Source organism: Falco cherrug, chromosome 2 (genome assembly GCF_023634085.1).
Source record: "Falco cherrug isolate bFalChe1 chromosome 2, bFalChe1.pri, whole genome shotgun sequence".
Lineage (NCBI taxonomy): Eukaryota > Metazoa > Chordata > Aves > Falconiformes > Falconidae > Falco > Falco cherrug.
The window spans coordinates 8,439,495-8,458,526 of NC_073698.1; the positions used below are offsets into that span (position 1 = coordinate 8,439,495).

Genomic DNA, 19,032 nt, shown 5'->3' on the forward strand with positions numbered 1-19,032 from the left:
ATGAGTGAACATTTTTACTGAGATACAGCCAAGTTTTCATAGGAATTTCAAAGGTTACATGCAGTCCAAGAACATCTACCAGGAAAGACACAAGCATATCTGAGCTCATGAATTATGTAAAATTCAGCAGTCTTCATCCTCAGAGAAGGGAATTATTTGGGCTTTTCTGAAGATGTTAGTGCCTGACTAAACTTTTTAAGAGAAGACGTATTCCAAATACCATTATTTCCTCCTTCTGAACCAGAACTTTCACACAGGATGAGGGCTTATGAGAGCTTTTAAATTATTTTGGCTCCATAGTTACGACTTTGATAACCATTTTCTATTAACTTCTCATTATGAGAAGTAGCCTTGAGTATTTTAAATCTACCCATAAAGCTGCTGTAATCATTCTCTGCAATTACACTACAATACACAACAATTAATTATATCAAATCCTTCTCACAGAAGTGTTTACCAGGGAGGAGATTGCCATGGCTTTATTTCTGACAATAGAAGAGTAGGAATTATTATACACCTCTTGGGGTTTTACTGATCTAACATTTCTGAAGTCAGGGCTATAATGATATTATTTTCCCTATAGGAAATAAACATCAGTTCTTGACAGACATGATCTTTAAACAGTATTTTACATGGGGAAAATATTCCCATGTATTTTTTCCTGTAAGAAACCAAGATCTGGATGTTTAGCTAAATAACTCCAATGAGCAACCTGCACTCATGGACAGCCTTGCTGGGATTCATGTACAGGGTCTTCCCCTGAGAAACTGGAGGGTCCCTATCCTGCAGACTGCTGGTGCATGTGCCAGGCATAGGACTGGACAAGGCTGAGAATTGGTATCACCGTAGCTTGGTAATACAGAGCTCAGGGCAGGCTGGAGATCTTTCCCAGGATCTAGATTGAATAGTTAGGCAGTAAGTTTATACTGAATTATGCCCAGCCACAGTTTGATAGCCAGGCACCTTAAAATCTCGGTTTGTGCTTATGGAGTCCCTAGATTTGTATATACAACCTATATTATTACATACGTCCTATACATAGGACTTCTTTGTGTAGGCATACCCAAGGTAGAGGTCTGCTTCAGACTGGTGGAAAACATCTTCAACACCAAAGGATATAGCTAGGTCTGCTTGATCAGGTGCTGCACTGCTGGATGTGGGCCATGAAAGCAGGGGTGCTGTGTGTACCCTGAGTGCATTTGGAGGGGTGTATGTCAGGCATGCTGCTCTGGTCAGGCCGTCTTTCAGTTTAGTTTCAGATTTCAGTAATCCAATGTGTTCAACCTAACACAGCTCCAGGACATGAACCAGAGCACTGTGAGCAGGAATAATGAAAGGATTCTCTCTGAAAGCTCAGTTCTGGTCTGAACTAGATGCTAAGAAGAGAGGTGCCTCCATTCACCTAAAGAACTGCATTACCCTGAGCATGGGTTGGGTCCCTTGTCCTTAGTCCTCCCAATGCACGTGTGTCTGCAGACCCGAGTGTGAGAACAAGACACCTCAACAGCCACAAACTGCTACTGGCAGCGTGGCAAGAGGGGCTTCTGGCTACCAGGTTTGTTGACTGGATACTCTGATTGTTCTTTATGAAGTCAAACAGTAATTACCATACTTTACTGTTCTGTTTCTCTTAAAAAAGAAGAGGATTCTCTAAAGATTAACTTCACAGTGGAAAGTTTTCCTCTGAGAAAGACCTTTCCCTTTGGAAAGGAGCAAGGGTTAGCTGCAACATCAAATACACTAAAATGTTCAGAAGTAAATCACCCACCTTCATATCTTAATTTCCTTTTACAGAGCCATGTTTGACTATGACAAGAGCAAAGACAGTGGCCTCCCGAGCCAAGGACTCAGTTTTAAGTATGGAGACATCCTTCACGTCATCAACGCCTCGGACGATGAATGGTGGCAGGCGAGGAGGGTCACTCTGGAGGGAGACAGTGAGGAGATGGGAGTTATACCCAGCAAAAGGAGGTGAGTGCTCATCCTTTCTACTTCCTTGGCCACGATATTAAAATATTTCATTTTATTCTGAAGACAGGGCTCATCAATTTACTGAAAAAATGGGGGCAGTAGAGGAAAATCCCATAGTTGTTATTGGAAGAGTTGGAAGATAGGATTTTTGCTGTGAGATTTAAAGACCTCAGGCTGTTTAACTGTACTGAAAAGAAACTCTGACGGTCACCCAATTATACTGTATTAGCAACTTCACAAAGAAGGGGTGGGGAGGGAGAGAGAGCACCGTCTACTAAAAAGCTTTGGCAGAAAAAGGAGTAACCAGAACGCGAGTCTGGGAATTAGCTCTGAATTTGAAGTAGCGCACATGTTTTAACGTCAGGGCGATTACCCATTGCATCAAACTGCTAAGGGATGTAATGAATGTCTTGACATTTTCAAATCAAGACTGTATGTCTTTCTTTTGAAAGTGTAATAGAATTAAACTTCTCAGCCTGTGTGATGTAAAAAAAAAAATAAAAAAAAAAATTATGTAATGGTCCTCTGTGACTTCAAAATCTGTTAATTTAATCTCTGCCTCCTGGAAACTGATGGATAATAAATATCACAGAAAATTTTCATATAACGTAAATGAAGGAATTTTTGTCCATTCTCCAAGCTAAATCTGAATCGTTGTTTAGCTGTGATGGATTCATGCTGACTGACGGAGAGAGAACTGACATCTGCATCTCTCTCATTGTTTATTTACTCTGTCTAGGTGCTTTGGTAAAATTGGCCACCAGTCTCTGATAGTATCCCTACTACCACACAAATCAGTATGACTTTCTGCTCTGTTGATAGTTGCTATAGAAAGGTCAAGAACTGAAAAGGTAGGAGGAAAATGAAATCTGTCAAACCACGTTATATTTCTCCTTTGCAGCAATGCTCCCATACTGCATATAAACTCTCTATTCCTAGCTATTTCACTTTAGCATTAATATAAAAATTATCATGCCCTTTTTTTGTAGTGCAGAAGTGGGGCATCTGATGCTCTACAGAGCACCTGCTGCTGTTTCAAGAGAGTTGGTCCAGGTGTTAATAGAACTTACAGTAATCCTTGTTCTAAATCATGTAGAAGTAAACTGAAAGGCCATCAAATACCTTGTTGACATAAGCCCCACAAGGACCTTATTTTCTTTAACCACGACCGTGTTTGAATAGCAAGCACACCAGGATTTTCAGCGAAAAGCAATTTTGGAGTTGATTAATAGAAATAAAAACTACATTGTAACTTTTAAGATGGGGAAAATGTGCTCATTAACTAGATTTAGTCTCCAGATATTGAAAAAGGAACACTTGCCTGCTATTAACCGCTACAGTAAATACTGTTGTGATGACATGATTGGATCACACATGGGAAAAATGTCTGTTCAGCTGTTACTGAGGGAAGTATGCACACAAAGTTCACTGACAGAGTGATGCTTACTATGAAAAGCTACAAAAAGCTGCCATGCATAATAAAACAACTATAGGGGATAAAAGGGCAAAGCAAGGCAACTGATTAAGATGTATCTTCTGTAAGGCAGAGAGGACGTAAGTGCCTAAAGCTTATTGGGTTACCAGCACACTGATGTTTTCAAGGACAAAAGATAAAGGCTCTCTAATCAAGGTCAGACGTATGATACAGCCTAGGAAAAAGGTGTGGCTTAAAAAACACTGGGAGAAAAAAAGGGGGGGGAAATGAAAATAGATTGGTTAGATTCTAAAAATAAGAGTCTTGAATTTGAAAAGATGCTCTCCACTTGTCATCCCGATTCTTCAGTAGCGAATCTGAGAGGTCTGGAAAAATCAATGGCATCTGATTTTCTGTCTGCGTTAATGTAATGATGTGATACACCTGAGCTGGGCTGGGGGGAGGTTGCTAGTATTTCATAAAAGGTTGCAGTTGTACAAGGTTATTTTTTCCAATGCACTGAAAAGTGAGTATTATTTCCTTTCTGTGGATTCTGGATGATCCCTCAGAGCCAGGGAGACTGATGTGCTTTTGCCATCATCTTCTGTGGTCATTTACACCACCCAAGGGGAAGATGAGCAATCAATGCATACAGAGAATAGCGCTCATCATACTTGCCTGAACGTACTAATTCAGGGTTGAATTTCCTCTGCAGGTGTGGGCTATTGACCGTGAGAGGCTTGATATAAAACAGAGTAGTCCTGGGATTCATTTGACCAAATGTAGGCAACTATGGCATGGAAATCTTCAGTTAAGCTGTTTACTCCAGGATGCTGTATCTCTTATGGTTTATACGTGACTATTTCTATAGGCATTGCATTATATATAATATGGCATATGTCATACCTAGCAGTAAATTATGCCTTGTGATAGCACAGGAGAAAAAGGAGCATCTGCAGCCGTTTGTTGGGCTGTGACTTGTCCTGCAAGCCCAACTTCCTATGATGTTGTAGGTTGAAGAGGTTTTATATTTGTCTTGTACCTTTCAATCCCTCATTTATTTCTGTTACTTTTCTTTAGAGTTTTTTGAGGGGTTGGTTTGGTGGGGTTTGTTTTTGGGGTTGGTGGGGTTTCCTTTTGGTGTTGCACTTGGACTCATTCTGCCTATGTACGCATGCAGGAATACTGCCCCATGGGACTGTAACATTTTTTGTGCTTTGGGTCAGGCAGAAGCTACACAGATCCAGGGATTATTAGTGCTAGGGTGAGTCTTTTAGCTGTCGCTTTACTACTTGATCTCCTGTCCAGCAACAGCTAATATGCAATTCCTACATTTTTCACAAGTGAAACCATTATCAAATAGCTCTGAAAGCCAGTGACTGCTTTGATTTTATTTTGGTGTGTATATATATATGTATACAAATACATGTATATATGTATATATACACACAAAGCCATAACAAGTACATTATATTACTTCTTTAAGGTGCTGTGTAATGGTAACTGCTGTCCAAGTGTTTAGGTTTCTATGGTTTTTACATCTTTTTATAGGAGAGCCCTTCACACAGTGACATTTTAGCATGAGCTAAGAGAAATTTTGAAAGATAAATCAAGACTTCATACTCTGTTTCTCCCCTATGAGATATGTGTTATACCAGAAGAAATCATAATTTATAATTACAGGGGAGCTGCCATTCATTATTCTCTCCAGGATGTTTGATACATTACCAGATTTTACCTCTTAGTGATTCAGTGGAGTCTGAAAGCTATTTTTCATTAGATTTCAGTGCTGCTGCCAGTGTGTGGACTTGTTGCCTGGTTGATTATTAATTGTAAAGTCAGGCTTTAAGAGGGAGTTTTGGAGGGTAGCACTGCAGCTAGGGGACGGTTATGAATGAGGCAGCATGAAGAAATGAGGGTGGCCTGTATTTCTCCCCTGATCTGCACAAGGACCAAATCTCATGAACTGGTGAGCCGGTGACCTCAGTGGGGATTAACAAAAACTAAATGCTGAGTATCCTGCAGTGCTAAAACACCATTGTAGCCCTTTCTACACCTGAAAACAATGTTTTGTCCATTTGTCAGTATCTATTTATTGCCTCATTGGAGCTGTTCTTGACCATGGGACTGAGTAGCCAGCTGGGTAGAAAACAAATATAATGCTATGAAGGTGTGATATGGTAATATATTGATGCTGGGAACAGTGGGACTTCAACATAAGAGGCTGCAAACCCCTTCAGTTGTGGTTTGACAGTAAGTAATTCATTATAGTATGAATGAATTAATATTGAAGGCCAAATTTCTCTTGGTTCCACATCTGCCAAAAAGATTCATCCAATGTCTAAGGTGAGAGCAGGGCAGAGTTACACCGGGCAGGTTCTCCAGGGTGAGGGGACATAACTACCAGTCCTGTACCAATGCCTCAGGCAGCCTGTGATACTGTTTGGGCACTATGTTTACACATGCGAACTGCTCCCCGATTTTCAAAAATCACTATTTTACACTATAATGACCAACAGAATTAGATTTATAATATATTTTTGTTACATTTAGACATATAGATGTATAGATCTAGATTAGAGGTTCCATGTATGCTGGGCTTTTGATCACAATAATTTTTATTTGCCTCATTGTCCTTCCTATGGTCCAGATAAACAAAACAAATTCAGCTTCCCATAAAGGGCAGCAGCAAGCTGAGCTGCCTATATCTAAGATTCCCTCTCCATGGAAAAACATTAGTTAAAGTGAATCAACAAAAAGCATGAAACCAATGTGCATGTTACAAGTGTATTAAATTCCCAGACAGATGTTCTAATTCAGTAGTAAAGAGATTTTAATTTGCTGTAGCATTGATTTTACACCTCCAGTTCTTTTCACTTTTTCTCCGCTGAGTCTCTGTACGCAGAAAATCTCCTACCTTGCAAGCCCCACACTACAGCAACCTTCCACTTCTTGATGAATGTCAAGCTTCAGTATTTTCTGACATGTGTACGACTGCTTGACTTGGGTTTGTGGCTCTGAAAGTAAGTTAGGCTGCGATTTCACACATATTGCCCCAGAATGGCTGAGTGTAACTTCTCACCGCTTTTACTACTGCTCCCACTGTAGCGTGGATACAGCCTGTATGCTGTAGTAGAGGATTTGGTCCTAATGGAATATTTAATGTATTTATACATTTTTATATATAGATGTGTGTGTGTGTGTGCGTGTATGTATGTATGTATATACACATATATATATATTTATATATTTGTTATAAAACCACTAAAATATTTATAATAATCTTCCTGTTGTCTTTAAGATGTGCAGCCACAAAACTGCTCTCAAACTGGACATCATTCTAAGATACCCATTTTCCACTAGTTTAAATGCATCTAACTACAAAGTGTTGTGCAACTTATATCTGTTAATACCAGCTAAAGGTGTATGATGGTACCAGCCTGATCCTTGTGTTCTCAAACAGACAACATTCTCCCCACAAATACATGTAACCACTCTCTCCTTTCAGAGCAAAATGGGGGGGAAAGTACATGAAAAACAATGTTTCACAAACATTTAAGGACAAGGAACTGAAGGTTTTCCCAGCACAGAAGTCCCTGTGGGGAAAAAGCCAACTTGAATTTGTTATTCTGCTCAGCTTGGTAGAAGGGCAAGTTTATCCACTCGAGTTTTATTTTTAACGGTTTCCTATAAACTGTCTACCTTTCTAAACATTCCTTAATACTTTAATCCTTAGATGAAAACTTTTTAAGGTGGGATAATCATGTAAGCTTTGTCTAAAATAAGTTCCCTGACTATACTTCCTAATCTCATTGGCAAAAATAAATATGGAATAAAATTGATATGTATGTGTACATATGTATTTTATGAGAATTCAATTCCTAATGGCATTAGGTCTACTCTTCTCATAAAATATTGACCAGGTGCTGAGCTGCTCCCTATAATCAAGTCACTGAAAGTGGATTGCTGAATGAGAGTACCTTCTCTCCTCCTGAAAAATACATGTTCTGTTGCAAAAATACCACTTCAGGAATGCTCAAAAATAGTTTTGGGAATGGGAATCTAAGCTCAGAGCTCACATGAACAACACTAAGCAGTGCAGAGGATGAAAGCAATAAAAAACCATGGACCAAGTCCACATATTTGGACCATAAATAATAATACATCGTTTCACTTCTTTCACTTGATGGGCAGGCAAAACAAATATAATGTGGATGACCTGGAAATGGTGAAGCAAGAAAAGAAGAAACATGTTAATACAGATGTGAAATATAGCAGGGTCTTTCTAATATCTATTTCACATTGTATTCTTCTATACTTACTACAGTTCTCATGCTGGATTTGGAAATAACTCATTCTGCAGAACACTTTTGTGCCAAATCTGTGCAGATTAGATGACTGTGGCCATTTCATTTGATTCTCGATACCAGTTTGCAATGTACGTATGTATTCTACGTCAGTGATGAATGCTGTTGTTGAAGATTAAAGCGTGTCTCACTTGGTGTTTTATATCTCAGCTGTGAAGACTGATTAGGGCTTTTAGAAAGGCACTGACAAAATTCCTAGTGGTCCATTAACCCCCAGCAATGGAAGATCATGGTTCATGTCTGGCCAAGTTATGCTTGATTTCTTCTTGTTTGCAGTGCACAAGAAGAACTGAAAATCTCATTTTGAAAAATCTCAAAGGCCCATTTTCAACAGCTGCGCATGCACAGAAACACAAAAGCAGATAGACATCACACTGCAGTGAGAGTTGCATCCCAGTAGTAAGTTCCTCAGGAGAGGAGTAGGAAGAGAACAGCATCCAAACAAACTGAAGCCTTGAACTGGCTAGTGAGGACACACTGAAGTGTGAGGTGTATTTTCAATGTACCTCTCCACCTCTTTAGCTTTACTTGGGAAGAAGAGAATGAATCCTGACCATTTTTTGAAAAAAGGGCCATGAGGTGTCTACTCCCAAGCAAGGTTTCCAGAGAAAACAAGTATACAGGGTATGCTCCAGCTGTCCCAGATCTCAGATGGTCTTAGACCATTTCCCTGTACGCAGCAGTGTTTCTGCAGGGAGTCATTTCCCTGTACACAGCAGTGTTTCTGCAGGGAGTCACACTTTTGGAGAGCAGGTGGAAAGCCGGAGGTGAAACCCCCACCAGTTGGTGCTAGTTTCCACATAGGGCTCAGAGCTTTTCATCTCCAAACTCACATCTGCATGCTGGATGCAGGTGTCTTTGAACATTTCTTGAAATCTCATCGAGTTCAGTGACCCCCAGGCACTTTTGAAAATGGGACTTGAGCCATTAAGTACTTTTGGAAATTGTATTTGCGCTTTCCTTATCCCTTAGGTTAGCTCTGTCGAGCAGATAGATAATTAGAAACGGGCACGGGAGCGATGTGTACATCAGCAAGCCAGTGTTGCAATCTGGGCCTCTGCAAATTTGGCAGATAGGAATCCTCCCCCTTCACTTCATTTTCTTTGCACAACTCCGCATAATCTTGCTTTTGCAGGAGCGGTGAAAGAAAAATGGATACAGTTTGAAGTGAAATATTTCTTCTTTTAAAGACAATTTCCTCAGCTGATTGATCAAATTGTTGTCCAAGGGATGGTAGGTTTGCTGTCAACTAAAGCAATGTAAGGAACTGACACTCATGCATGCCATTTAGGCGTTCACGATGTCAGCTGCTGCAAAAAAAACCTTTTGTGCCTAAACTCCCTTTTTCTTGGGGAAAAAAAGGAGTCAGGGGTATTTTTCCATAAATATGGTGATTACACAGACCCAAAGGCTCAAAAAGAGTGCTAAAAGTGCTTGAATGGGTGTTCTTTTAAAAAATATATTTGCTAAGAGCTGCATCAATGATGCTAAAAGAACTGCTATTCAAGACTTTCTCTCTTCATCATTTCAGTTCCCTTTTTAGCTCTGCCTATGGCAAAAGTGTCTCAGTAGCTCAGATGAGAAATTGTGGGAACGCCTTAGTTCACCGCATTCATGCACTCTGACCACCTCGGCAAAGACTAAATCTTTGGAAAGTCAAGCTACATTCTAACAGAGTTCTCCAGAGCATGTAAAACCAAGGCTCTTCAGGCATTCAGACATTGCATTGAGTCCTTCAGGAAAAAGAGAATATATTCCTGACACCAGGGCAAGACATGCCACGTTTTAAGTCCCAGACCCAAGACACGAAGGCAGTAGAGCACCGGAGCTGATGTACTTTAGGAGCATATTTGAAAGTGGGCAAAACCATTTATTCTGCCCCAGCATTTTTTCCAACAGCTAACCCATTTCGTTGACACTTCGGGCAGCAACAGTAATATAATCACCCTGAGACACATGAAATTTCACCTTGGAAGTTTACAGTTCAGCTAAATTATAAGTAACCGAGAGCAGTTTTATTGTGGAAGGTGTCAGGAAAATTGCAACAGGGGGCAACACTGCGTGCTATCCTTAATACAGTACCAGGTTATGAAACATTTGTAATATTCAGCAGGCATGCTGAGCATGTATGAATGTTGTCGGTATGTTTGCCTGGAGGATTAATGGCACTTAATGACATTATTTATATACTTCTCAAAGCGGTGCAGAATGTTTCTGCAGCTCCTCATCTGTCTGCTATGCCTGTAGAAAGCAGCGATGCCTCCGTGGCTGCTAATGCAATTATGGTGAATTTCATAAATAAGATTCACTCTTCAGGGTTAATTTCCAAATTTCTTTATGCACTGAAAAAGAAATGAAGTTAAAAGCAGATGTTTCAGGAAGTTAGACATAACTGGAATGAGTTTAAATGTTAACATAGATTAATAAGTAGAATACTGTGTTCATTTGAGCTAATTATTTTCTCAGAAGGCATCTGTCCTGTTTAGGCAATTACACAGCCTCAAGTCTTAATTTCTTACCGGTACTACCAAGGGACTCTATCTGCTCATTTAAGTTTGAGACTGTTCATGTGTTTTTAATAACACAGATTTAATTTGAAAGCTTCATTTGAGCTGTTTCCATGTGAATATTCCACACTTACAGAAAAATGCATTTATTTTAAATTTAAACTGTAACTATAGTAACCAACATTCACTGTGTTTCAGTAGGAAATATATAAGCCCACTCAGACAGAAAGAAACGTGTTAATTATCATTCTATCAAAAGACTAGAGTTTGCATTTTAAAAAATAATTATCTGAAACTACGTATTCTTACTATCTAGACTTAGAAACCAAGAGTTTTACAGGAATGCATTCTACTGTCATTTGTGGGAAACTGTGAAAGTTCAGAAAAGGCTCATACGTGGACAACTTTGGAGGATATAATAAACCTCACTTTTTTCCTAGCTATTTATTGTCTAATAAAAGTACAATATCGAGCTCTTATAAGCTAGCTTTGCAGGACTCAACTTAGATTTCCTAGAGCAATTCTTAACCTTAGACAAATAGAGTTACTGTTTCAATTATACATAGATGATTGGATTTTCTTGCTTGGGCCCATAGATGATAGATTCTGTAGATGATTTTGCAAAGGTAGTAAATGTCACTTTTCCAGTAACGACCATATTAGTCAAAGTGAGTAGGGACATGAGTAGCTTCATAGAATTATAAAATCATAGAATGATTTGGGTTGGAAGGGACCTTAAAGACCGGGGGCAACCCATATTAAATTTCTGAGGCAACTGGGGGTGTTTAGCCTGGAGAGGAGGAGGCTCAGGGGGGACCTTCTCGCTCTCTACAGCTGCCTGACAGGGGCTGTGGGCAGGTGGGGGTCGGTCTCTTCTCCCAGTAACAAGCGACAGGACAAGACGAAAAGCCTCAAGTTGTACCAGAGGAGGGTTAGATTGGATAGTAGGAAAAGTTTCTTCACTGAAAAAGTTGCCAAGCATTGGAACAGGCTGACCAGGGAGGTGGAATCACCATCCCAGGAGGTATTTCAAAAACACATAGATTCAGTGCTTAGGGACATGGTTTAGTGATGGACTTGGCAGTCGTGGGTTAATGGTTGGACTTGATGATCCTACTTTTCAAACCCAAATGATTCTATGATTCTAAAGACTATCCAGTCCCAATCCCCCTGCCATAGGCAGGGACCTTCCACCAGCCCAGGCTGCTCCCAGCCCCGTCCAGCCTGGCCTTGAGCCCTGCCAGGGATGGGGCACCCACAGCTGCTCTGGGCAGCCTGGGCCAGTGTCTTGTCACACTCACAGGGAAGAATTTCCTCCTAATAGCTAATCTAAATCTCCCCTCTTTCAGTTTAAAGCCATTCCCCCTTGTCCTGTCACTGCCTGCCCTTGTAAAAAGCCCCTCTCCAGCGTCTTTGTCAGCCCTGTTAGGCACTGGCAGCTGCTATAAGGTCTCCTCCTCTTCTCCAGGCTGAACAATGCCAACTCTCCCAGCCTGTCTCCAGAGGAGAGGTGCTCCAGCCTTCTGATCATCTTTGTGGCCTTCCTCTAGACCTTCTCTAACAGGTCCATGTCTTCCCTGTACTGGGGGCCCCAGAGCTGAGCGCAGCACTGCAGGTGGGGTCTCACCAGAGCAGATCAGAGGCAGAGAATCACCTCCCTTGACCTGCTGCCCACGCTGCTTTTGATGCAGCCCAGGATTTGGTTGGCTTTCTGGTCTGCAAGCGCACATTGCTGGGTCATGTTGAGCTTCTCATCCACCAACACCCCCAAGTCCTTCTCCTCAGGGCTGCGCTTAGTCCTTTCTCTGTCCGGCCTGTGTCTGTACTTGGGATCACCCTGACTCACATGAAGGACCTTGCACTCGGCCTCGCTGAACTTCATGAGGTTTGCATAGGCCCGCCTCTAAAGCCTGTCAAGGTCCCTCTAGATGGCATCCTTTCCCTCCAGCATGTTGACCATACCACACAGCTTCATGTTGTCAGAAAACTTGCTGAGGGTGCACTTGATCACACTGTCCATGTTGCTGGCAAAGATGTTAAACAGCACTGGTACCAATAGCAACCCCTGAGGAAGATAGTCATCACTGATCTCTACTTGGACATCAAGTTGACCGCTGTTGACCGCAACACTTTGAGTGTGACCATCCAGCCAATTCTTTACCCACCAAGTGGTCCATCTGGCAAATCCATTTTACTGAAGCTGTGGATATCAGGTTCGAGTAACATCTGAGTCTTTTCATTAGAGCTTTTCAACTTTCTTTAAATCTATGAATACCAGAACTGTACAGACTAAGCCAAATTTTGGGTCATACCACACAGCAGTTTGGGCTCAGGTCCCAGCAGGTGAGCTCACAGGGGCTGCGTGCTCTTGTTTTTCAGACCAGGACTGAGCTTTCAAAGCAAATACAATTTTTGCCCTCTCTTTCTGCACTTTGGTTCATCTTTTGGGTGAACATGTACTAGATTTGTTTGTATTAAACTGTTCTCGAAGATGAGCTCACCCAATGCACCCACCTGCTAATGGATGGTCAGTTCATGGAGCTAGACTAGGACTAGCCCAAAATAAAAATCCTGAAATGTTTGTGTCCTCTCCTATTTGGTTACATTATTTGGTAGTGTGAACCTGCCACACCTTTTTTGCAGAGCTAACCCGTTAGCAATGTTGTCTTCACTGAAATGAGTCAGAAAAACAAATTCTTTGCATTCTAACTGCTTGCAGATGTTTGTGGAGGGCATGGTTTAAATAAGACAAATCACCCAATTCACAGCGTTTTACAGTGGCTGAAAATAGCTTTTCTGCCCCCAGCATTTATATATCTCCTCAGAAATGCTCTCTGGCCAAACTATGTAGTTTTAAGTAATCAAAGCCTCAAGAAAGTTTCTGTGCACTTGAACATTGTAACAAATAGCATACCTCCATCTTTCAGAAGATAATTTTGAATTATTTTTTTTTTTAGGTTAGATTGGGTTTTTAAAAGAAGAAAAACTTTCAGTGATAACATTTTCAAAATTACTTAAGTTGAGCTGAGGTCAAGACCATCAAAAATCTGTGGCATTGTAAAGTCAGTATTGTAGAACCTAAGATTTAAACAGCGATCATGTGCAAAGGGCTCTGCAAAGAATGTGTCTGGAGAATGTTGGTTTATGGGTTTGAAGCAATTTGAGAAACTTAAAATACCTAACACATTTGTTAAGGATTGCCCAATAACACATTGGCCCCTGGAAAGCTTTCAGGTACCTCCCTCAAACTCAGGTTAGTAAGAAATTCTCTGGGGTTTTTTGAGATTCAAGGCAAAGGTTGCTCTGAAGCATAAGGGAAAGGAGCTTCCACTTCCCCTCGTCCTGTCTGCTCCAGTCAGACAAGCTTCTGGATCCGCACAGTCAGCTGATTAGCACCTTGAAAACATTACAATCTATTCCCTTCTATTACTCGGTTAGTTTTCTGATGCAGGGAGGCAGCAATGAGGGGCACTGCTGGGGGCAAAGGGAAGTGAAGCAATGCAGGGGGAAGGAACAAGACTCTCCTTTCCAACAACTACAATTTCTTACACCTTCTCAACCCGCCAGGTGTAGCTTCACCCTTTTTACTTTGCACTGGCCATGAACTTAGACAGTTCACTGCTGTTTGTCACATGCTGTTTCGTAAGCTATTTTAAGTTAATTTTTAGGGTATTTTAAAGGTATTTTTGAAGTTCATTGGTCTGAAAATACAGATTTTTTTTAAAAAAAAATATATATTCAGAAATTGTGAGATTCACTTTACCTTATTTGCATGATCTAAAATTTACTCCATCGTAAAGTGCACATCTGAAAGCAGTGAGGTGAACAGCTTATTCTCTCCGTCCTTGTTTCATTCCTCTGACCACAGAAGAACTTTAAATGTTGCCTGATTTTTTTGACAGCTTAAATTAGACAGGGTCTTTAATGAGCTTTTATCACACTCCCATGTGCGTTGGGAGGCAGTGCCGTTCTGCTGGTATAGGACAGCCAAGACTCCTTGAATACATACAGTCCTGTGTTTGCCACGAAACTGCTGCTTGGCTGGGGAAGTGACCTTATGTCTCTCTCTTTCCAACTTATTAATTTGCTTTAAATGCTCACTGTATGTATAGTAAGCCACTAATGGCCTTGGGAGATCAGATATCAAATGTATTGTACAAAACACTGCTACAATCAACATGTGTTTCTTTATTTGTGTTTTCTTTTCCCCAGAGTTGAAAGGAAGGAGCGTGCGCGTTTGAAGACAGTCAAATTCAACGCAAAACCTGGTGTAATTGATGCAAAAGGGGTAGGTAAATAGTGAAATCTTTTGAAATTGCACTTTGTAATTGTTTCATATGTTTCAGGGTCGAGAAAATTTTAGCAACATAAGGAATATTTAGATTGTTGCAACCAAGACCTGGAGTACAGTGAAATACAGACAGGAGTATAGTATGATACAATCTTCAAAATAATTAAATATTCTTTCTATAATAATACTGACTGACAGTGCCTCCTAATTGGAAGGTACTAGGAAAATAAAGAACATTGTGACAGCTGTGATTTTAGTTAAGGGGTGGATAGGGAAGAAAAGACTTTAAAAACCGATGCAGATTGATAATTGTTTAATGAAATAGGGCAACAAGTGTAAATTCCCTGGCTTCACAAGCTGTTACATCTCAAACAAAAGATTGAAACTTGAAGAGTCCTGGATGCAAAAATTAGGTTTCGGATGTTCTGCTTTGACAGTTGTGACAGACATTGAACACAGGTGTGTTTCACAGCAGGCACAACAGGTCAGCCAACACAACACATGCAAGTTCCCTTCCACCGGTGCTACCTCCCACTCTGCAGCATCACTTCATCATGCTCAACAGCCAACAGTTCTCACTAGCCTGATGTCTAATTCCCTGTACGTTGCCATCTGGCTGGTGAGAGTTATAGCATGAGAAATGTCCACAGTTCTGGCTGTTGAGGTGTATTTTCCTGCTGAAGGGTAGCTTGTATTTATAGCAGTAGTGAACGCTTGACTTTGCGTTCACAGGAATTTATTTTTTACAACAGTCCAGTTGGCACGCATGGGATTTACAGCTGAGGGTTTCTGTGAGCAAACCAAGAGACAGAGCTTCAGCAACCATCAGCAAAAAGTCCTGTTTGGCCACAGAAAACACAGGGCAGGGCCAAAACTGGGTGATGAGAGGACACAGTCGTAGGTAGGTGCTAGCAAGGGGCAAAACCAAGTGGTTCAGCAGGTCCCTTCCAGACTGGCTGTTCCTGTGGTCCTCTGCCTCATCTGTAATTCTCATTCTTAATCTCTTCTGCTTCAGTTTCCCTCTGTAATGGGAAGAATTATTATTCTATTGTTCCCATAATAATTATTCCATAGTTCCAGTTTATTTTGTCTTTCACTCAAATTAGCAGGGTAAGAAGTTCCTCTTGCTATGGACAAACATTTTCTAGTGTAGTGGGTCCCAAACCACTACCTGCCAGCAAAACAGTATTCCAGACTTGCAAATACTTCCCTGTTACTGCCCTACAGAACAGTACCTGAGTTCAGTGCAAATGCAGAATAATTGCACAGACTGAACCCAGTTTTCCAGATTTATAAGGTACGAGGAATCAAGAGTTCAGGCTCTGCACGTTATTTACACATGCAGATAGCTTGGTATAAAATATGTTAAAAAATGTATAAAATATGGTACAAAATATGTTACAAAAATTGTGAAAGGATGTATTCATCTCATTGCATTTCTTCAGGAGTCAGAATTCCATTTTTCATTTTGAAATGACCACTCTCTGCAAACCCGTAAATTAATGTCGCCATTTATTTGGAGAGACAATAAGCTTTATATTGCCAATGAAATCACTTGTTAAATGTCTATTTCCTGTATATAATCAAAGCCTCAGGGAAATAATTCATTCATATAACTAATGGCCCTTATTCAAGTGAGTCTGTCAAGAATTTAATTACCTCTTGATTCCCCAAATTGTTTTTCTATTTTTGTCATCAGTGCAACATTAATCTCACAGCCATTCATGTCAATGTTTGTTTCAGTGTTTAGGAAATTGCGTAATTACAGACCAAGAACACTGTACCCTTTTGAAAGCACACTTTCTATTGTTAGTATTTGCTAAAATTTGCTTTTGTGTATTAAAAAAAAATATTTAAAAAGCCTACAATTTCAAGGCTTTCTGGGAAAAGATAATGCATGCTTGTGTTTGGAAGAGCATAAAGGGAACAAGTGTTCACTGTTAAATTAAGGATCAACATGTGAAATGAGGTGTTTGAGCACACATGTATGTATGTGCTTTCTAGGGACTGGCATTTCCATTTAGTCTTTCAGTGTTCAAAAAGAAGTGGTGTAAGCTGTCTAACAGCGTATGCTTTAGGGTTTTTTATCTGGAAGAAATTCAGTCCAGATAAACAGGGCTGCAGTAGGCCTAAAGAACTCTTTTGTTTTGAAATCAAGCTAAAATTCAGATAGCAAAGGGCTTATATGTGTCTGTTGCACCTTTATGCCCATACGTTCATGACCATGTGGACAAGCAGTACTGTCTTAATTTACCCTAAAGATTAAATTGGGAGAATAGCTTTTCGTGGGCTAAATTTGGCCAGATGTGCATGGAAGATTTTTTTTTAAACAAAATTAACTGAATGCAGAGAATCCTTGAGTTTTTTTGCACAAGTAAAAGGGTTATCCTGTTGCAATTTTACCAGAATCATCTTGCTGGCCTCAACCTTTCTTCCCCTTTAGAAGCAATGTTTAAGAGCGGATAACCCACAGCAAAGGTTTCATGCATTAGTGCAAAAATTTCTTTGAGCTAAACTAAGATTTTAAAACATGAACTGTCTAGTTATTCTACAAGTTCTTAAAGTTTTATGCATTTATACCTCATTTTTAATCTCAAATCTGGAGATGAGGTACAAAGAAAGTTTTACAGATGGTGTGACATCTGTAGCTGATCAGCTTCTTGTGTCTGAAAAGGTGTTTAAGAACACACTCAGCATTGCTAAGACAAACAGTTGACAAACCTGTTAGCAGGGATAGCCAAAGGATAATATTTTCAAAGGCCCAAAAGTTTCTCTTTTTCAAGCCAAACTTGGGTGCATTACCTCATCTAGAAAATTAGTTCAACTTTTTTTTTTTTTGTAAATGTGATTTAGAATATTTATATCACTTGTAATTAGTTTCATTGGACTCCTCCAATCCATGGCTTGTGAAATTAAAGTCTACAAAATCAGGATGGATACAAAACTAGGGAATGTGACTCACAATTAGGGAACTCCAGCGATATCTTCTGGTCTCAGGTTTAAATCAGACAAGTCAGACAATCAGATAGTATTTCCATACAATGCAAAATTAAATTCTGGTGCTCATTATTACAGGATATTGTATAAAAATAATTTTAAAAGGAATTAGATAAGTTAGCAAGCAATGGATCCAATGACGACTTTTAACACTTTTGTCATGTAGCTCAGGACATGCTAGTTGTTGATTTCAAGAAGCAGAGACGTTATAAAAGGGGAAGGATCATGTTTCCTCTACTTTTGCCTTTCAACATCTGTTACTGGGTAACTTCAGAAAAAGCTGCTGGGCTAACTGGATCTCTGGTTTAACCCAATAAAATTACTTTTCTTTCATGTTCTGTTCATTCTGACTGAAAGAAACTTACTTGTTCAGGTTCAGAGACATCATCAGAATCCTAGGTCCCATTAACATTTTTAAAGATATCAAACCAATTAGAGATGTTAGCACCTGTGTAATAAGGAAAAGAATACAAATATTGGTATAAACAGCTTCATTTCACAAAGCAAAGATAGTGCTTCAGTTGTGTTGACCAAGTTCAGTCTCTAGCTTCATTCATATAATTGTAGTAATGATCTTCACCAGGTTTTCTAGTTGTCATTGAAGGTGGCTGGAGTATGAAAGCAACCAGTCCGTCCCTCTGGTTCCCTACGGCTGCTCTGTGCTGCTGCAGCAAAGGCTAGGGTTTCCAGGACACTGGCTACCTTAAAGGTTCAAACTTAGAAAAGATAAATGAAGGTAGCATAAATAAAGTGAAGATAACATGGTTATGATGTCCTAAGTGATTGCTGTCTCGGACTAAGGGGCCCACTGGTCTATGGATAATCAATGGAATGTAGAGCAGCCCAAAAGTTTGTCTGATATTCATGCTGGAGGAAGCTACAGGAGTTATGTGAGCACAAACTCAATTCAAAAGTGTATTTTGTGCTACAATGAACTCAAGATCATATCCCAGGTATCTTCTGATGCTCCCCTTTACACCAAAAGGAGCAGAACATGTTAGTAGCTGTTAGCAGGGCTATATATCTGCCAAAGCAGTACACTGAATTCTTGATAATTCTCCCTACCATAGGCTTCAGGCTGAACAAAAATAGCCTTTCCTTTCCTAATCCTAAAACCCACAGTGGTTGAGGGCTTTTCAGATTTTTTTACTGAATCAAAAAGAATGACAAAGGATGGAAATATTACAGAGGGAAAAGAGATGAGCCAGTAATCTGCTTTTTTTCTCAACTGTTGTAATTACCACCAGTCTTTCAGGAGACAAAAATAGCATCTCTTTTGCTTTTCTCCCTGTTAGGTCATACACTCTTTCTTGACTGTCTCTTGAAAATATTTTTATAGGAAAACTGTAGGTCTTGGAAAGACCTTTATCAGCATCTCACCTTTTTACTAATATTCATGTATGTTGCCTGTTCCCAGAGACATGTTGCACTATCTCGAAGCATAATGTTCAGGTAAAAGTTAATTTTATACAGAGAACTGGGTTT

The 19,032-nt window shown here is 40.0% G+C and overlaps 1 protein-coding gene across 23 annotated transcripts in view; it reads left to right on the forward strand.

Moving 5' to 3' along the window:
- DLG2 (discs large MAGUK scaffold protein 2) overlaps nt 1–19,032 on the forward strand; it is a 1,040,325-nt gene that overhangs the window by 982,342 nt on the left and 38,951 nt on the right. For all 23 annotated transcript variants that reach the window (XM_055702908.1, XM_055702907.1, XM_055702910.1 and 20 more), the window contains 2 exons: nt 1,795–1,971; nt 14,472–14,547. In XM_055702908.1, the coding sequence (XP_055558883.1) occupies nt 1,795–1,971; nt 14,472–14,547 (253 nt within the window). The remainder of the gene's footprint in view (nt 1–1,794; nt 1,972–14,471; nt 14,548–19,032) is intronic.